Source organism: Schistocerca piceifrons, chromosome 2, assembly GCF_021461385.2.
Source record: "Schistocerca piceifrons isolate TAMUIC-IGC-003096 chromosome 2, iqSchPice1.1, whole genome shotgun sequence".
Taxonomy (NCBI): Eukaryota; Metazoa; Arthropoda; class Insecta; order Orthoptera; family Acrididae; genus Schistocerca; species Schistocerca piceifrons.
The window spans coordinates 1,098,477,179-1,098,498,134 of record NC_060139.1 but is presented as its reverse complement, the minus strand read 5'-3'; the positions used below and the strand labels follow the sequence as shown (position 1 = coordinate 1,098,498,134).

General features: G+C 37.9%; 1 protein-coding gene across 1 annotated transcript in view; it reads right to left on the bottom strand.

The window, feature by feature from the left end:
- Positions 1-20,956, bottom strand: part of LOC124776158 (dynein axonemal heavy chain 3) — a 1,197,897-nt gene that overhangs the window by 761,738 nt on the left and 415,203 nt on the right. Inside the window, exon 23 of the mRNA XM_047250998.1 lies at positions 17,730-17,898. Coding sequence (XP_047106954.1) covers positions 17,730-17,898 — 169 coding nt within the window. The remainder of the gene's footprint in view (positions 1-17,729; positions 17,899-20,956) is intronic.

Genomic DNA, 20,956 nt, shown 5'->3' with positions numbered 1-20,956 from the left:
AAAGCCCATGCCTACTACAGTAGTACAAGTTTATATGCCAACTAGCTCTGCAGATGATGAAGAAATTGATGAAATATATGACGAGATAAAAGAAATTATTCAGGCAGTGAAGGGAGACGAAAATTTAATAGTCATGGGTGACTGGAATTCGTCAGTAGGAAAAGGGAGAGAAGGAAACATAGTAGGTGAATATGGATTGGGGGGAAGAAATGAGAGAGGAAGCTGCCTTGTAGAATTTTGCACAGAGCATAACTTAATCATAGCTAACACTTGGATCAAGAATCAAAAAAGAAGGTTGTATACCTGGAAGAATCCTGGAGATACTAATAGGTATCAGATAGATTATATAATGGTAAGACAGAGATTTAGGAACCAGGTTTTAAATTGTAAGACATTTCCAGGGGCAGATGTGGATTCTGACCACAATCTATTGGTTATGAACTGCAGATTGAAACTGAAGAAACTGCAAAAAGGTGGGAATTTAAGGAGATGGGACCTGGATAAACTGAAAGAACCAGAGGTTGTAGAGAGTTTCAGGGAGAGCATAAGGGAACAATTGACAGGAATGGGGGAAAGAAAGACAGTAGAAGAAGAATGGGTAGCTCTGAGGGATGAAGTAGTGAAGGCAGCAGAGGATCAAGTAGGTAAAACGACAAGGGCTAATAGAAATCCTTGGGTAACAGAAGAAATATTGACTTTAATTGATGAAAGGAGAAAATATAAAAATGCAGTAAATGAAGCAGGCAAAAGGGAATACAAACGTCTCAAAAATGAGATCGACAGAAAGTGCAAAATGGCTAAGCAGGGATGGCTAGAGGACAAATGTAAGGATGTAGAGGCTTGTCTCACTAGGGGTAAGATAGATATTGCCTACAGGAAAATTAAAGAGAGCTTTGGAGAGAAGAGAACAACTTGTATGAATATCAAGAGCTCAGATGGCAACCCAGTTCTAAGCAAAGAAGGGAAGGCAGAAAGGTGGAAGGAGTATATAGAGGGTTTATACAAGGGCGATGTACTTGAGGACAATATTATGGAAATGGAAGAGGATGTAGATGAAGATGAAATGGGAGATAAGATACTGCGTGAAGAATTTGACAGAGCACTGAAAGACTTGAGTCGAAACAAGGCCCCGGGAGTAGACAACATTCCATTAGAACTACTGATGGCCTTGGGAGAGCCAGTCATGACAAAACTCTACCATCTGGTGAGCAAGATGTACGAGACAGGCGAAATACCCACAGACTTCAAGAAGAATATAATAATTCCGATACCAAAGAAAGCAGGTGTTGACAGATGTGAAAATTACCGAACTATCAGTTTAATAAGTCACAGCTGCAAAATACTAACGCGAATTCTTTATAGACGAATGGAAAAACTGGTAGAAGCGGACCTCGGGGAAGATCAGTTTGGATTCCGTAGAAATGTTGGAACACGTGAGGCAATACTAACCTTACGACTTATCTTAGAAGAAAGATTAAGAAAAGGCAAACCTACATTTCTAGCAGTTGTAGACTTAGAGAAAGCTTTTGACAACGTTAACTGGAATACTCTCTTTCAAATTCTGAAGGTGGCAGGGGTAAAATACAGGGAGCGAAAGGCTATTTACAATTTGTACAGAAACCAGATGGCAGTTATAAGAGTCGAGGGGCATGAAAGGGAAGCAGTGGTTGGGAAAGGAGTGAGACAGGGTTGTAGCCTCTCCCCGATGTTATTCAATCTGTATATTGAGCAAGCAATAAAGGAAACAAAAGAAAAATTCGGAGTAGGTATTAAAATTCATGGAGAAGAAGTAAAAACTTTGAGGTTCGCCGATGACATTGTAATTCTGTCAGAGACAGCAAAGGACTTGGAAGAGCAGTTGAACGGAATGGACAGTGTCTTGAGAGGAGGATATAAGATGAACATCAACAAAAGCAAAACGAGGATGGTGGAATGTAGTCAAATTAAATCGGGTGATGCTGAGGGGATTAGATTAGGAAATGAGACACTTAAAGTAGTAAAGGAGTTTTGCTATTTAGGGAGTAAAATAACTGATGGTGGTCGAAGTAGAGAGGATATAAAATGTAGACTGGCAATGTCAAGGAAATCGTTTCTGAAGAAGAGAAATTTGTTAACATCGAGTATAGATGTGAGTGTCAGGAAGTCGTTTCTGAAAGTATTTGTATGGAGTGTAGCCATGTATGGAAGTGAAACATGGACGATAACCAGTTTGGACAAGAAGAGAATAGAAGCTTTCGAAATGTGGTGCTACAGAAGAATGCTGAAGATAAGGTGGGTAGATCACATAACTAATGAGGAGGTATTGAATAGGATTGGGGAGAAGAGAAGTTTGTGGCACAACTTGACTAGAAGAAGGGATCGGTTGGTAGGACATGTTTTGAGGCATCAAGGGATCACAAATTTAGCATTGGAGGACAGTGTGGAGGGTAAAAATCGTAGAGGGAGACCAAGAGATGAATACACTAAGCAGATTCAGAAGGATGTAGGTTGCAGTAAGTACTGGGAGATGAAGAAGCTTGCACAGGATAGAGTAGCATGGAGAGCTGCATCAAACCAGTCTCAGGACTGAAGACCACAACAACAACAACAACATCAAAAGTGACTACTTCTCCATTACAAGGTATGTGATATTTCCAATGTTGTGATGCTTACTAATAATATTCAGTATCTTCCTGTTATTACAAAAAGTATATCCTCTAGTAGAAACTAGAACTTTGCATTTAAATCAAATCTATAGAAATGCATCATCATATTATGAACATAAGCGTCATGTAGCTGCTGCTAGGCTCCAATTCTTTCAGCATCATAAGAAATCTTCTTAATCTTATGCCCTATGAGCAGCGGACCTTAAAGGCTTACCTAAAAAACACGATTTTCATTGCAATAACAATAATTATAAATGAATGTTTGCCCTATCTTTATATAGAGATTTGTACATCTATTTTGCTCCAGGTGAAGATGAGTGTTAACTGCACTTAAAATACAAAATTCCATTACTGAGGAACTGCTATTGAGATATAACATCTATAAAATCTCCAGTTCCAGACATAGCATCTTTGAAGAACATGCAATGTCATCTCTAAAGAAACACCTGTAGTGATCTGAGCAGCCCAGGTGTAGGTGAGAAGCCCCTGTGTGGGCGAGTAGGAACACCTGCCTTTCCTCTATCAGACAAACAATACAAAACAGGAAAATTCACAAAGAAGATGCCAAATGGAAACCACCTGCGTAGCACATGTACCAGTAACCTTATTGAGGTGTGGTACTGGATAACAGGTAACAATGGATTTTAAGGAGGAATAATTTTGTAATAATGGCAGTTCATGTTAGATCATGTCTCAACCACAGAAAAAAAAGACATTGGAGATATAGCAGTGGCTGTTAAAAGACAGTTATTGCAGTGACTAGTGTTGCATAGTATTGTGGAGAAAACTCACGTTAACAGACTAAAGCAGATACAACACAAATGGATGGGTTTAATTTAAAGGAGAGGACACTGAAGTAAGTGATGACACTGAAAATATAACAGCCAAATAAAACACTTTTGTTATCATTACACTACACATCCCCCCCACCCCCCACCCCCCATTATTCAATGGCGACCATTCAAAGTACGGCACCGAACGGGGTATGAATAGACCTTTCAATTGTTGAGAAAACGATTTTTTTTTTAAATAAATGATCCATTTTATCATTTCAAAAAACTAAAGAGGCCTTTGTTGCATTTGTTACATGTACATGAGATTGAACTATTAACAACTTGAAGGAGCAAATTAAAAATTGAATACTGCCTACAAACAAGACATGCCGGGAATATGCATTTCAGCAGTTAAGGTAGGACGCTGCTACACTGTATGCATATAAGGCCGCAATTGGCACCATCACTCTCGCAGTAGATAGTCTCTTTTACTTCCAAATATACTTCAAGGAAAGTGCATTTCTCTATAAAAGACGAAAATCTGTATAAAGTCCACATTAAGGTGCAAAATAATTCTTTCAAATTACATTCCATTACACTGTTACATTCCATCCTGGATTTTCCATTGTTTGAGCTTTCAAATTCTGTAAGACAGTATCAATAGGTCTGTATCAGAGAATATTTAGGTTCATTAATGAAAACGCACATGAAGAAGCTTTAATTGAAAGATACCAATACAAACAAAATTTCATGTTTAAAATTTTTTCTTTTCATAATTTTGTTAAACACTGTTCACAATGGAGTCAAAGGAAATGGCCATTGTTGAAAATTTATTACAAAATGCAATATGCCAAGATGGCAGAAATCCGAGCTTGGCAACAGTTGAAGGTAATGCGCCAACTCATGAACTGGCGGATGAATACCAAAACAACCAGGTTGGCATCCCATTATTAAAAAATGAAGAAACTGGTAATACGACTAGTCATGATGCCACATTTATGGTGCCCGATGAGGCAATTTCTCAGGTCTCAATGGAAAACATTTTTTCAAATAGTGAAACTGAAGCACACAACAGCGAAAATTCCTTTGATTATTTGCTTAAGACGTCACGAACACAAACACAGGAAACAGTTCACAAAAGCAATGCAAATACTAGAGAGACACACACTTTGACACAGCTCATGCAACTAATAACATAACAGTTTGCACAGGAAACTCAGGCATTTAACGATTTCAAGAACAGTGTTAGTCAACAGTTCAGTGAGGCGGGCAAAGCTATATGCACTGAATTACCTGACAAATTATCCGGTAAGTTCACAGAGCTCGGTAAACAACTAAAACGAGAAATAATTACCGACACGTCCCGCAATATAAATTTGTTAACGGAAAAGGTAACATCCATAGACTATAAACAGGAAAAATTTGAAGCTGAGAAACAAAACCTTAGTGAAGCATTTCTCAAATTCAGGAGACAGAATTAAAAATGAATGCAACAGTAAAAAATGTGATGAACACAGTCAACGAGCTGCTAGCCTTATGCATAAACCTACCTACAGAAATACACAAGTTGAGTCCAAGAGTAGATCATTTAAGTTTAGAGTCAGAATTTGCCAAAAAACAGAGAGATAAGTTATGTGCAGATGTAAAAGAAATAACTGAAATAGCTGAAGCTGCGATGCTGGCTGGGGCTGGCGCTCCCTTCAACAGCACGTATGGAAGCCTAATTGGCTATTTTGAAAAATATTTGAACAAAACCAGATACTGGATGAACCTGGTATCTCAAGTAGATGTGCTGAAAATTTTAAACAGCCATCTTCCTGCTCACACTCGGAAAAAAACTCATTACTATCTCTGAACACGATAAAGAATACTTTCTATCTGTACTGGACTCAATAGAGTTAATATATGAAGAGAGACCCGTACAACAGAAGCCTGTTAATACGTCAATTGTGACACAGAGATTTACGGACCAACAAGTAAACAATAGATTCGTAGTATCACATGGATGGCAAACTTACCCCACACAGACCTATGGTAATGGTAATGGTAATCACAACGACAATGGAGAAAGCTGTAAATACAAAGGTGGATACAAAAGAAAAGGGCAAAAATTTAGGAAAAACAATTAAAATGGGCAAGTGGTTTATGGCCAGCCTGTACAATATTTACAAACATAAGCTACCGGCAACAATCAGCTGATCGCTTGGCAAGCGCAAAACAATAACTGACGACCGAATAACCCACAGACAGCAGAATTCGGCCACGAAAGTAACATACATATGCCGAATAACACGCAGAGGCAAAGAGAAATTCAGTCGAGAGCCTCTCAGGACAGTAATTGGCGTAACCTAGAAATCAATGCCATCATGACAATGGAAAACTTGAACTGGTGTCAGTAGGACCCCATTCTGTGATCTCGGAGGGGAGTAGGGGCATGAGCTTGATCAAGACTTGCTTTATCAGATACAATCATGGTAATGAGGTGAGAGATGATCTATATCAAGGTAATGAGGGTATGCAAAAAAAATTGACAGAGGACAAGGTACAAGTTACTATTAAAGAAAATATCTGACCTTAATGTGCCCATTGTGCTTGACTAATTTGATGCCACAAGGCTTCTTTACACTGTCAGTGTAAAATTGCAAGGTACAGACTGCCACTGGCCAGAAATCGAAAGGAGACACAAAACAAGTCTTAATTCCCATATAATAGGACAGTTTTCTGTACAATGCAAATTTTTGATAGTAGAGAAATTAATAGTTGAGTGTTTAATTGGTATGGATACCTTTAGGACATACCAAGTACAAATTGATATACGAAAATGGCAATGTCATTTCACTGTAAATAACCAATTATTTGTAAAAGGCATGATCAGATGTAAAACTGAAGTTACTCACAACCTTGAAGTTCAATTGGAAAATCCCATAGTTGTGTTTGTCAATACATAGAGTAACTAACAGTGATCAGCAGAAGAAATAAAAATCGATACAATAAGCAGAAAGGTAAGTGAATCAAAGTGCTTGTCTAAAGAACAGCAAGCGAAGCTTAGGGAACTGATACTTGCTTATGTATGTGTATTTGAAAAAAGACCATGTATTATTAAGGATTTTGTATACAAAATGGAAGTGTATCCTCATGAAACTTTTTGTTCTACCTCATACCCTATACCATGGACAAAGAGGGAAGCAGTAAGAAAAGAGATTAATAGGATACTTGAATGGAACATAATACAACCATCATTTTCCCCTTATTGTAGTCCTATCTTGGCTGTGTGTAAGCCAGATTGCAAGGTGCACTTGGTCCTCAACACACATAACATTAATAAGATTATGTACCAGTCTGAACACATTCAGATAATGTAGAGGAACAGCTTATGAAATTCCACAATGCTAACTTCTTACTATAATCAATCTCATGTATTCATATTGGCAAACAAAACTACATGAAGAAAGTTGAAGTATACTGTCTTTATATGTGGAGGCAGGAGCTTCGAATTTTCTAGTATTATGATTTGGATTGAACGTAAGTGCGGTGTATTTATCTTCACACTTGACCGAGTGCTACAGGCCGAACTTTTGACTACGGTAACAGTATACGTGTACAACCTTTCCGTCGCTACACCCACTTGGGTAGAACATTTCAGATTAATTGAACAAGTGCTGAGCCATTTTTACAAATATAGAGTAACAGCAGATCTCAAGAAATCAAATTTTGGACAAGAAACGGTATAATTTTTAGGACACATAATCTCTTTGAAAGGCATACTGCCAGATCCCAAAAAACTTTATGCCATTAGGAAATGCCGTTTTCCGGAAAACAAGAAATACTTAGGCTTAATGTCATTTTTCAGGAAATTCATCCTCCACCAACTTATGAACAGTGATCCTTTACTCATTCTTCTGTGGAAAAACAGACCTTGGGTATGGAACAAGCAATGTCAGACCAATTTCGATGCTAATATTTTATCTCAACCAGACATGAAAAAAGATTTTTGTTTATGCACCGACACGTCTTCTCATGGCTTGGGTGCTCACCTTTTTAAAATGGTAGAAGAAGAAGGAAATATCATCCCTAAAGTAATTAGCTTCACCAGTCGCACCTTACCTGAAGCTGAACGTTTTTATTCAGTCACGGAGTTAGAGGGTTTGGCCATAATTTGGTCATTTAAAAAGTTTGAATACTCCCTTTGGGGTAAACACACAAAAGTGTACTGTGACCATCACTCCCTGTCACTTTTGTTAAGTTGTAAGTTGCTACACCGACTGATAGCCAGATGGCATCTGTATCTTTAAGAATTCAATTTTGAAATTGTATACATAAAAGGAAATCAAAGCGTAATAGCTGATGTTCTTTCAGACTACCACAAGGCTTAGAGGACTTCAACAATCTTTTGGAGTAGGAAAGTGAAATAAGAGCTGTGTTGATGGAGGACAAAACTCTCAGACTATACGATGTCCACTTGTGTAAACATATAGAGCAGTTACAGCAGGAAGACACACTCTGGAGCAAGGTAACAGTATAACTTACACATAACGGCGATGGAAAATTAAAAAGGTTTTTTACTATTCACAAAGGTGTTCTATTCCACAGGAAACCTCCCAAACTAGAACAATGACGCATGTGTTTGCCAGAGGAATATGTGGATGATTTTATCTTATACACACACAATACCTGGGGCCATTATGGCACTGCAAAATGCACTGATAAAATAGCTAAATATTGCTATTTCCCCCACCTTAGACGAAGAGTGCAACTTGTGTTAAGAAAGTCTATTGTTTGCCAGAAAGCAAAACATTCTAACATTTCCAAACAGATAGAATTACATCCCATTGTGGCTAAGAAACCTCAAGAAAAGCTGTCATTAGATACGGCTGGACCCTATCCCAGAGGTAAAGAGGGAGTAAAATATATAGTAGGTCTGTATGATATTTTCACTGTATGCTATACAGAGAGTTACAGCCAATTCAATTATAAGATGAATTAAAGAGGATTATTTTGCAAGAGTAGGAAACCCATAAGTTACGTTAACAGATAATATCTCGTATTTTGTGGGATGCAAATGGAAAGAGTTTGTAGATTCCAACCAAATCATTTACTATCAAATTGTCATCCCCAAGTTTCCCCCACAGAAAGGGTGTTTAAGAAATTCACCAGGTTTGTGAGGACCTGTATAACTCATAAGCATACCAAGTGGATTGAATATGTCACTCCTTTCTTACAAGTTGTTAATAACCTTCCCCATACATCAACTGGATTTACACCAAATAAGCTTATGTTCAATTGCAAACAAGTAGATGAATCTACTAAGATAGCGATACTGGAATTATCACTGGATGATAAAATACGACAAGTAGTAATCAACCTTGAAACCTGAGCTAAATATAGGAAAGGAATTTACGACAGATACCTGAAATGTACAACACAATTTTACATAGGACCAAAGGTGTTACTTATAAAACATCCCAAATCCGCAAAAACTGGAAAACTTAACTGTAAATAGCAATTACTATGCACCGGACCATACATAATTACCAAAATCCCCTTCCCAGAAGCATACAGATTGGCACATGCGAACACAGGTAAAGACAAGGGCCTTTAATACTTGTATGATACAGTCAGTACACTATGATTTTGATAATAATTACATAACCAAATGATGAACTATGTGTTTGTAGTGATGTCAAGTGAACTGTAAATGCTTAATTTGTCATCAATTCATTTGCAACTCTTCAGAATGAAGAACTAGTGGCAAAATTGGCAGATGGCCAGTATTTTCCCAAAACTTACTTTGTGGATACATATCTATAACTTTTGGCATAACTGGAGGCTATCATGTTTATTAGCAATCCTCTTAGACTCAGTTAGTAAAATCAACTTCCCTTCAGTGTCATTAGTGCATCTGAATTTTTCCAGAAACGCAGGGTGAATAAAAAATGAGGCACTTGGAAGCTGGTATGTGACTCCTCATCCAAGACAAAAGTGCATGTAGCAAAACCTAGTCCTGCCAATAGGTTTAATAGAAATCTAGTGTAAAAAATGATGTTCTGGCAATGCTCTAATTGCATGTGGTATGGCCCAGAACAGGTAGTAAGAACTTTGTGCTGTGCCAGAGCTGTCCCGTTAGCTTAGTGAGACAAGGCAACACCACCTGGGGAATGGATATGCAGACTTGCCGATGTTCAAGAGCCACTCCTCACCCTACACTTCCAATTAAAGCAGGAAATTGCATCCAAATTACACCTCCACAATGTGGTATCTTGTAGATTTCTTTCTTACCTTGACTTAAAACATGCAGACATAACATGCACTTCTTACAGATATAAACGATCACATTGTTTCATCCATGACACAAATAAAGACAACAGAAAATAACAGTGGATACTGTAACATTATCTGTATCCAAGGATGTACAAAAAACACAATAGGTAAGTTACACTAGCTTGTATATTATACTATACCAAAATTTCAATTCTGTACATTTCATGTCCATGCTTATGTTCACAGAGCTGGTGCAAACACATTCTGATGAAACATATATTTTTTTCTCTTTTTTTTTTTGTTCTTCCCTTTTGATACATGTAAGCTGAATGACTTACAGATCATGACAAAGATAAATTAACAAGTTGTTTTGTGGGAAGAATAATGTACTGATACATCGGAATGAAAAAAAGGAGGAAGAAATATGCTCTCTAATTTATTAATTCCTGTATCTGCAACTGTTTATTTCTAAAAGTGGTAGCAGGCAGAGGTATGATTAGATCTGTTGTACCAGTATTGTTTTAAAATGTGCATTTCAACTGTACATTAACAAGTGTTATACAAAGTTATTCGGAAAGAAAAGTTTATCTGTACCTTCATGACAACTACACCTATCTGTTCATCGTTTGGCCAGCACTGAGATCCTGCATCAGGAGGTTTGAAGCAGACAAGAGGAATTTGCAAGCACAGTGGAGGAGCAATCCTGCATCGGAATTGCCGTAATCAGGACTATGAACAATGAAATTAATGTGAAGAAGTACATAACTCAAATTATGAATATTGATCTTAAATGTATTGACATTAAAGGTCTGTCGATATTGGTACGAGTTAAAGTTCAACCAGGGTATGGGTACAGATATACAAATTGCCTTCCAATTTCTTTCAACTATTCTTTCCACTCATATTTTTTCAATTATTCAAGCAGCAACTATTAATCAGTTTCCACTATTTTCCCACTCACATATGCCACTATTCAACATAAAAGCAACGTTCACTTTAGAGAAGACGTTCAAAGCAACCACCTTGCATTTGCAAACACTTTTCCACTCAGCGGATCATACTTTGCTGGGCCCTGGGCAAAACACCTGCTTCCACAATTGCCAAAGCAGCATGCAAGTGAGTTATTAGGTCATGTACATCGTAAGTGGAGTACTATAAATTTGATCCTTTAAGTGCCTCCTTAAACAAAAAGATATTGCATTAAGGTCTGAGGAACATGGAGGCTAGAACATTGGACCTTCATGACCAATCCATTTACCAGGAAATGCTTCATTTAAATGGTCACACTCATAAATTCTGAAGTGTGATGGTGCACCATCATGCTGAAACCATAGCTGTCACTGAACATCACGTGGAACATTTTCAAATAAGTCAGGCAAAGAACTGCAAATAAACATATGATAACAGGGTGCATTCAACTTGTCCAGCAATGCCCAAAAGCACTCTTCCCATTATTCCAGCCCACAGGTTTACTCCAAAGTTTGCCTAAAAGTCATTTTTATGAGTTATATGTGGGTTGTGTTATTCTGACCAATAATGGCTGTTGCATAGGATGAAAATTCCAGTCCACATCACATTACTTAAGAAATGTTTGTTTTCTTCCAAGTAGCGCAAAAGTCATTCATAAAATGGTACTTATTGATTCGATCCTCTGGCCACTGGTGTTGAGTTAGTATATAACGATACAGATCAGTCCTTTATTGAGTAACACTTAACAAGCAATCTTTGAGATATCTGGAATTGCCTTGCAAAATCATGGATAATTTGGCAAGGTGACTGGTGAATAGTTTCCAGAACCATGCCATCTGTTTATGGAGAATGTCTAGTCCTAGGACAACCTCTGTCCATTACTTGTGGACAAAGATTACCAGATTTCCAAAGGCATTGCCAAGGTGACAAAAAACATTCTTATCGAGGTGGTGCCTTTGAGGGTACAATGCAGCATACGCACCACTCCATGAGGAAGCTGTCCTACATGAACTTGAGAGGACCAGTTATGGTATGCACTGCGTAGTTAGTAGACACATGTATACAGTTTAATGGATCGATCCCATTAGATGAGGGAAGGATAGGGAAAGAAATCAGCCATTCCCTTTCAAAGGAACCATCCCAGCATTTGCCTCAACAAATCTAGGGAAATCACAGAAAATCTAAATCAGGATGCCAGTTTGAAATGTCATCCTCCCGAATGTGAGTCCAGTGTGCCGAATACTGCACCACTTCACTCGATAGGCAATAGACATTTAAAATATAAAAAAGGAATCTGATGAGGACTCAAACCACAGCTCCATGGTGGATGTGGGTTTGATGTCCCAGCAATCTCCTCATTCAGTAAGTTATGATGGTTAGTACAATAGTGCGGGGTGTTACACATTCTTCTCTATATTCCAATGCACTGTACAATGTGACAATGTTGCAACCTCCTTGTTTTCATACATGTGCTTTCAAAATGCACTCAATCTGATTTTGCTACATAAACTTTTGTCTTTAATCTGGATGAGGTATCAAAAGCCAATCTCCAAGTGTGGCATTTTTTCTTTACAAGTTGACCATGATATCCCTTGTTTCGCTGATAATTTTAATGATATTATCATTAACAGGTCACTGGGACTGTTCTTTATAGATATCCAAGCCCATAGCCTCAAGTGTAGCTTGCAGAAAAGTGAATTGAGTACTTTATATATATGTTGTTGTTCTTTTTCTTTTCCTCTTCTTCTTTTGTGGCCCTACACTTCACTGTGTACATTTACCTCTTCAATGATTTTCTTTGAGATGGCCCAATTCTGTGCTGGTATTTATAATCATATATGTCATTCATCATCAGTCATCTTTGGCACTATTATTTTATCCACACGGTTTTTGGTCGGTCACATCCTCTATGCCCTCTGGGGCTTCCCATTTGTATCTTCCTCAACATCTCTGTGTCTACAACTTGTATCAATGGTCAAACACGTTGATGATATCACTCCAGTACTACCATGTATGAGTTTTAAGCCAGTGCAGACATTCCTTAGGAATGCATGAAATTATAGAAAATTTATACCTCGGGTATTAGGTACAGTACAAACACTAATTGATTTATGCAAGAAGTGTGTACATTTAAATGGAAAGAACACCACCAAACATGTTTCTTACAGCTTAAGAACTGTCTTAAGCAACCGCCATGCTTAGCAATGTTTGGACTCAGCAAACATCTAAGCCTGTCCCTGATGCATCCAAATATGAGATTGGTGTCTCATAAGAACCTTGACAGTATGGAATAATCTACAGCATATGGTTCAAAAGTTTTGACAGCAGTGCAGGTAAACTACAGCAAAATCAAGAAAGAAGATCTAGCAGCAATCCTTGGAACTAAATTCATTTAAGAACTGCCTGCAAGCTTACCATTATGCTATTTGGACTGGAAGCTAAGCTTCCATGTAAAACAGCCCAGAGGCTGCAGAGATGGATGCAGACCCCTGAACAGTTAACAGTACAACATCCATTACCGGCCCATTGCTCAGAACAATAATGCTAGTACATTATTCCACATTCCTAAGGGTTGCAATCAAGTTTTCCACAACCTGGAACCCATACGCTTCTTAAGAGATAATGTCCTGGAAAGATTTACAACTGCTTCAGAGGTCATCAACAAATGGTCTCTCCTTAAGTAGGTCACATATTTTGTCACTCAGATGTGGTCCAAATACCTGTGGACCAACTTTTCAATTTGCTGCTAACTAAACATGGTAAATGGAGTTCTGCTGAGGAACACAGTTGAAAAAGAACAGAGGTTGGCCATTTCAGCTGTCCTCTGTCAACAATTATTCTGCCTTTTCCATGAGGACCAATGGGGAATGACACATGAAGGTCATCACAAAAATGAAAGTATGTTTAATAGCACTTATAATGACCTCAGCATACATAAACAGTATGTGAGACAGAGTCAGCAGCACTTTTACATTGTTTGCTGATGATACTGCTGTGTACAGGAAAACATCGTCGTCACATGATTGTAAGGAACTAAAGAGAGACTTGAATGAAATTTCAAGTTGGGGTAGTAAATAATGGTTTTCTTTAAATAATGATAACTGTAAGATAACGTCTATAACAAAGAGAAAGGTCCCAATAGCTTCTGATTACAAAATTAGAGGCAAAGATCTTGAGCACTTCACATTGTATAAATGTTCAGGGGTAATACCAAGAACTGATAGGAAATGGGTTGTACATATGAAATCAGTATTAGGGAAGGTGAATAGAAGAGTTGATTTGCTGGAAGGGTTCACGGACAATGCAATACACTTGTAAATGGAGCAACATGAGGGACACTTGTATGAACAATTTTATAGTATTGTTCCAATGTTTATCAAATAGTAATAGCAATAATCATTCAACAAATTCAGAGTGGTGCTGCTAGAATCTTAACAGGTCAGAATAGCTCATAAAAAGTGTGACAGGTAGGCCTGGGGGAACTTAAAAGGGAATGCTAGAAGAAAGTCTATGTAGTCTACACAAAACCTTATTGGGCAAATTCATCGATCGTTCATTGAAAGAAGAGTGTGTTACCACAATGCTGGCACCATAAAATATCTCTCTCACTCAGAGACCACGAAAATTGAATAAGCGAGATTAGGGCACACAGGGAAATGTATAGATGGTAATTTTTCCCTAGATCAAATATGCAACTAGAACAGGACTGATAATATTGGTGTGGTGTACCCCTGCAACATACTGCACAGTGGCTCATGGAGTATACATATGTAGATCTGGCTGGTGCTTTATTGGTGCGGCAGATACCTACTCAGCAATCACGGCCGCACTGAAGTGTCACTAGGCCTAACCGATGGCGGAACGACAGTGGATGATTTTACAGCAAATCATTCGAAAGACAAATATGGTTCATCGTACTGCCCTTTTCTCTGAATTCCCCTATCTCTCCTCTATGGCATCTATTAACATTTGGGCCACAATCACACACTCGTTGTGATTTTCTCCAAATGTGGTTCCCCTACAACAATGGTGCCCTATAATTACCATCAGGTTGGCTCTTAGAAGGTCACCAACTTCTGCACAGTGAATAGAATAGACCCAATTCACACCCCTCCTTATCATCCTACTCAAGAACAAAGTACTGTGCAGGTACCTGACATCTTACCAGATTAGGTTTATCGATGGCCACTCCACCGTAAAATCCTCCACGAGTTAAGACAGCTAGCACCGCGGGACTTTCTCAGCCTGTAGTCTGCAAGTAGATGGCCACCGTACCGGGCAGATGGCTCAGTACATGTACCCACTCTTCTGCTGTGAGTTTCCAGCAGTATCACAGTGCCAAGAAATGAAGGATTTTAGATGTCGAGGCCAATGCTATTCGTCGGACCTGCAACACGAACTGAGTGCAGTTCGTATCGAGCATCTGACATGAGGCCCACACCACTACCACCGACGCAGTACAATTTCCAGCCACTCTGTGTCAAGCCTCAGCCATCACTAAAAACCGAGAGTAGCTGCAGCACCTACACATAAGATGGCCCCACAGATTTTGACCTCCTGTCACTGCCTATTAAGGTACCACCTACTTTCGACAATGAGGCACCTGCAGATGTCGATGCACATGAAAATATCAAATATGGCCGACCACTTCCTCCAAATGCATCAATTACATCAGAGCCTGTGGCCGAGATGCTTGTCATCAGCCCTTTATTGTTCACTAGACACCCGAGCACACACATACTCCCTCATTTCTTTTATTTGGAAAAACACTCACTTCAAATAGTTTTTGATTTCAATGTGTTACTTAAATTATTCTGTACTCATTGCAAGCGTAACGCCACAATTTACTTGCCTTTGTCAACCCAGAGGTCTAAAGCAGGCAGTACGAGAGTGCCAGGGGATGTTCTCAGTTCACCCTCTGAGCACGTACAGGGGGGAGGGGGGGGGGGGGGCAACCTATGAGGTGATAATATCTTAATTTGCTGAATGCATGAGCAGTCTGTCCACCTCAGACCTCAACCTGGGACAGTTTGGTCTAGAAACCAGCCCCTTTTGGCTTGTCAGCTTTGTTTAATAGATTTACTTAACATGATCCTGCCTGAGAAAATCTCAAATGCAGTTTGAGTTTCAATATTATGCACTGTTTTAATCTATCTACTAGATGCATAATTCCACCCTGGACTACAATTAATTATTATCAAACAGTCTTCACAAGCCTAAAAAAAGACAACCTGTTCTGATGCTAAAATTGCAACAAGTGTGAAAAGAAAAACAGACTGAACAATGATAAGAAAGCAATATGCGAATGGCGCCGATATTTATCATGCATAGTACAAAGAAATATGTTCACTAATATGCTCGAAGATGTGAGAGTTAACTGACTTTCTATTAAAACCCTACATTTTAAGGTAAACTCAGGCATATTGTAATTCAGACCCTTTACCAAATAACGAATTCTCTTATAAAATAAAAGTAATAATGAAAACATAATATTTATAATACAAAATTAGTTCAATCAACTCAGAATTTACATTAAAAAGTGGTGATAAACATTCCTAATGGTACGGAACATTTGAAAAGTTCAAAGATAGCAACTATCCCAAAACAAATATCTATGGCAATCGGCAGCATTCCAGAAATAAGAATTGTTTGAGTCAAAGCAGCAAAAGGATGCAGAGAATATTTTACATGAATTTAAAGAAGCACTTGATCAAAGAATTGATTATTAAAAAGGTCAGAATAATGTCATTCACTCATTGTCTGTCACACTCCTCCTTACCCTCATTTCACACATGTATCATGATGCAAACTCATCAGTGGCAAGTCAATGCTGAAGGTTTCAGTTGTGCACAAGTTTCTAAATGGTGTAACCTGATAATTAGAGCTAATATCAAAAGTGACTAATACAGGAGATTTTATCGTCAAATTATATTTTTTCTGCTGTAAACCATTTGTAACATCTGATACTGGAATGATTCTTTGAATTTTAATACTCTGTCAATACACACTGATCAGGCATAACATTATGACCACTGACCTATAAACCCGTCCAGTCTACAAAAGCATCTCCCAGCGAGGAACAACTGCTAGGCAGACATGCACGGTGCACGTGGTACGAGTGAGCACGCTTTCTATGTGTGTAGAATGGGAAAGACAAATGACCGATGGGTCAGCATGAGCATTTTGAAAACTGCACGACTTGTTGGGTGTTTGAGGAGTGCTATGGTGAGTGCCTTCAACACGTGGCAAAACCAATGTGAAACCACATTCAGACATTGTGGGATTGGGTAACCACCCCTCGTTACAGACGTTGGACATCATAGGCTGGGCAGACTGGTAAAACAGGAACTGTGATGGAACTAAAATCAGATTTCAATGCTGTACAAGTGTGTCTGAACACACAGTGCAGCCGATGACCCATGCATGTGCCAATGATGACATCGGCAATTATGACTGAATGGGCATATAACCATTGGCACAGTGGCAGAGCATTGCATGGTCTGGTGGCAGAGCATTGCATGGTCTGATGAATCCAATACCTTATTCAGCTTGCTGATGAGAAGGCCCAAATCCATCATCTTCCAAGGGCGCAGCTCCTTGACGCCTGTACTCATGACAATCACATTTTCTGACAGAAGTGACATTTTTCAACAAGATAATTTGCCATGTCACAAGGCCAGGAATGTGACGGAGTGGTTTGAGGAACACAGTGGTGAGTTCCAATTGATATGCTCATGCCCAAATCACCAGATCTGGACCCAATCGAACACATCTGGGATATCATTGAATGTGCTATCCTCCCAGAATTAATGGGAATTGGCTGACTTGTATGTGCAGATGTGGTCCCAACTCCCTCCAGTGATCTACCGAGGCCTCATTGCTTTCGTGCCATGAAGTGTTGCTGCTGTTACCTGTGCCAAAGGTTGATATACCGGCTATCAGTAGGTCGTCATAACGTTCTGGTTGCTCAGTCTCCCAGTTACACAGCTGCTACATGGAGCATGCATTATCTTATCATCACATTTTTAAGCAAGCATATTTTGTTACACTAACTTATAATCTCATTAGCCAAATACCAACTTACCTTAAAAAACTTTCCCATTGCCTTGTAATCCAACCCATCTGAGCAATTGAACACAACACACTGTTTGGCCACGGCTTTTGCAAGATCCTTAGTTGTCTCCGTCTTGCCAGTGCCAGCAGGGCCCTCTGGTGCACCTCCCAAATTCAGCTTTAGGGCACCCATAAGAGTTCTGAAGCATAACAATTAATGGTTTAATGTGTGTCTCAAGCTTTGTTAGACATAACAGTAACTTCCTATCCCATTCTTCTAATAAGAATATTTGGTCATCAAGGTGTAGCAAAATCAATTTGACATTTTCAATGGAACTAGTCAATGGTACTATCCCATTTTCCAGTAAAAAACATGACACACACATGTAATTCATTTTGCAGACAATAACATTTGTCACACTGTATTATTTGTTTATTTTATTTACATTCATACAGTTAGCAATAAATTACTTATTTATGTATGAATATAAAAATACATCTAAAAGGTATTTTAAGTGCCATTCTAAGAAACTGTATTCACATATTGTGGACCCATGTAACATTTAATCAACACAGCACAATTAGGTCCACAAACATGCCTACTTTGTTTATAACAATAACACTCTGATAATAATAATAACAATAACAATAATGATAATGGTTAAGCATTAAGCATAAGCATAATATTGTTATTATTATTATGATTATTATTAGTGTTAATATTAAGTAATGATACAATCAAAATAATGAACAGTAAGTAAAATATACACATGGTAGCTTCTGTCTATGTAACACTCAATGCTAATATAATACATCCAGTTGGGCATGTTTGTGGACAAAGTTGTGCTGTGTTGATTAAACCTATTTTTCAAAACAGCTAGGTATGTTTGTGGACATAGTTGTGCTGTGTGATTAAATGTACTTTGGAAACAATGATCTCAAAACTTTCTATTAAAGTATGAGGGATAAAAAAACTACTCCATAGCTTTTCATTGTAAAGAACTATATGAAACTAAACTGATTCCTGAATTATGTTCTGAAAGCAGGAATACCACCTTTGCAGATAAATTGTGAAAAGAACTTAAGTTGAAAGGAAAATTATAAATGTAAGGGGCAGTCAGAGGGAGAAAAAAATTAAGTGAACGGCATATCATTTCAAAAACATACACTTTAACTGTTAATACATTTATCCCACTGTGAGACAAGATGATAATTGTCTTCATGGCAAACTTTTTGTGGTTGTCTACAGAACAATGAGTGCACCCAGGCTTCCCATCTTTGTCTGAAGAAAACTGATAATCGTGAGAGTCTTTCTTAATGGTTCTAAAAATATGGAAATCAGATGGGAAAGGATTGGGACTGTATGGATGACATGTAATAGCTTCCCAGCAAAACTTCTACACTCAGGATTGCCACAAGTTTACCCAAGTGAAATTCGGTGATATTCCTCTGATTTCCAGATAAGTTTTAGCAATTTTCCCTGACAAATTTTGAGCAATCTCATAATTGCTAACCCTAAATCAGAAAAAAATTGTGACAAAAACATTTTAGTCATAACCTTTTCTTCTGTTACTGTTAGCTTTCTTATTTAGTTGCCTTATTTAGTTTTTAAATACACAAATGGTGAACATTACATTGCAAAACACTCAGGCAAAAATGCTACAAACATATCAGTCCTCTTCAAATGCAGAATAAACAATGGCACACTTCTGCATGTCTATGATGTGTCCTGCACAACACAAATTTATAAAAGCAAAGAATTAAAGTGTTTACAGAAAATTTTACTTGGTTAAAATTGATGGCAATATATTATGAAATCATAATTAAAAAGCTTTTGTGGCAAAATCCAATATTTAATTACAATTTATCACTCCAAAATCTCATACATCATGTTGAATATTATGATTGTAAGGCGTGTATATTAAGACCATGTGGTAACTCAATCAATGTTTGTAAAGATAAAACATACTTTCCATGAAATCAAACCTTTTAAACATATGTGACAGCATCAAATCATCACACAAATAGTTTGAATCACAGTGCAAGAATTTAATATGAGCACAGAACTGTTCTTCAGATTAAAAACAATAACAAATTTATAGTTTGTCAGAACTGCCGTTATTTTAAGCTGTGTGAAAACACACTGCACGTATAAAATGAGCAGTCAAAGGATTCAGGAATTATACTCAGTCTTAAATGATAGAGTGTGTAATTTTACATAGCTGCAGTCCAAATAATTATGAGTAGTCACAATAATTACCTCCTGGGACTGGAGGATTAAGCAAATGGAACCACCATACACAAGTCCTAAAGTATACACAAATAAAGATATACAAATAAAAATAATAACATTACATTTCTTCATCCTTTGTATACAAGGGTTATCATTTATTAGGTGCAGGCATAAGAAATTTAAAATTTGTACTCGAAGTTAACTTTCAGCAAATATGGAATATTTACATGCTCAATATCAAACACAATGTATCTGAAAAATGTTAAGGAAGAAAATAATAATTTTTAGCAATAATTCAAATCATAACTACACAACATTGTAACATATTGCTGAAAACGGCAATTCACTTGTGCATTAACAACACTGATTTACTACTATTCATTTTTATGTTCTTTCTCCAGCAATGTACGTCATGAGGACAAAAGTTGCAACAGATGTGAGATCAAAAACTGTTCTTCAGAATACTTCTTTCTTTCCGCAGAGGATTATCAGTTGTCATGCACCATCCTGACAGATTATAAGTGTCTGTTAGGTTAGGACACGAAGTCCAATTGAATTTCGAAAGTTGAGATAGGTACTGACAGACTGAAGCAGCGATGTGGGTAATGACATGAACATGAAAAGGCTGGGAAGTAAGAGGTTCATCCACAAAATGGTTGTGAGGCTCCTTCACAACTGATGGAAATGGAGTAAGAAATATTTTAAGATATATGACTGGAAATACAGGGTGTATCAAAAGGAATCATCTGGTATAGAGAAATCGTAACTACTGTGTTCTGTGTGATATGTGTGTGAACCACATACTGTCGGAAAGAGAAAACTCTCAAGTTTTACATGGTTCTTGCTAGGTAGCAATCGTGTGTGCTCCCTTCAGTTCTAGTAAAAATTGTGTTGGGACAAAAGAAAGCATTTTGTGTGCAGTGTGGGTCAGTAAGAACTGTTCAGCATGACTTTTTTTTTGTAGGTATGGTGTGGATCTTCCTACAGCACAGAGCATTAGATGATATGAACAATTCCAAGAAACA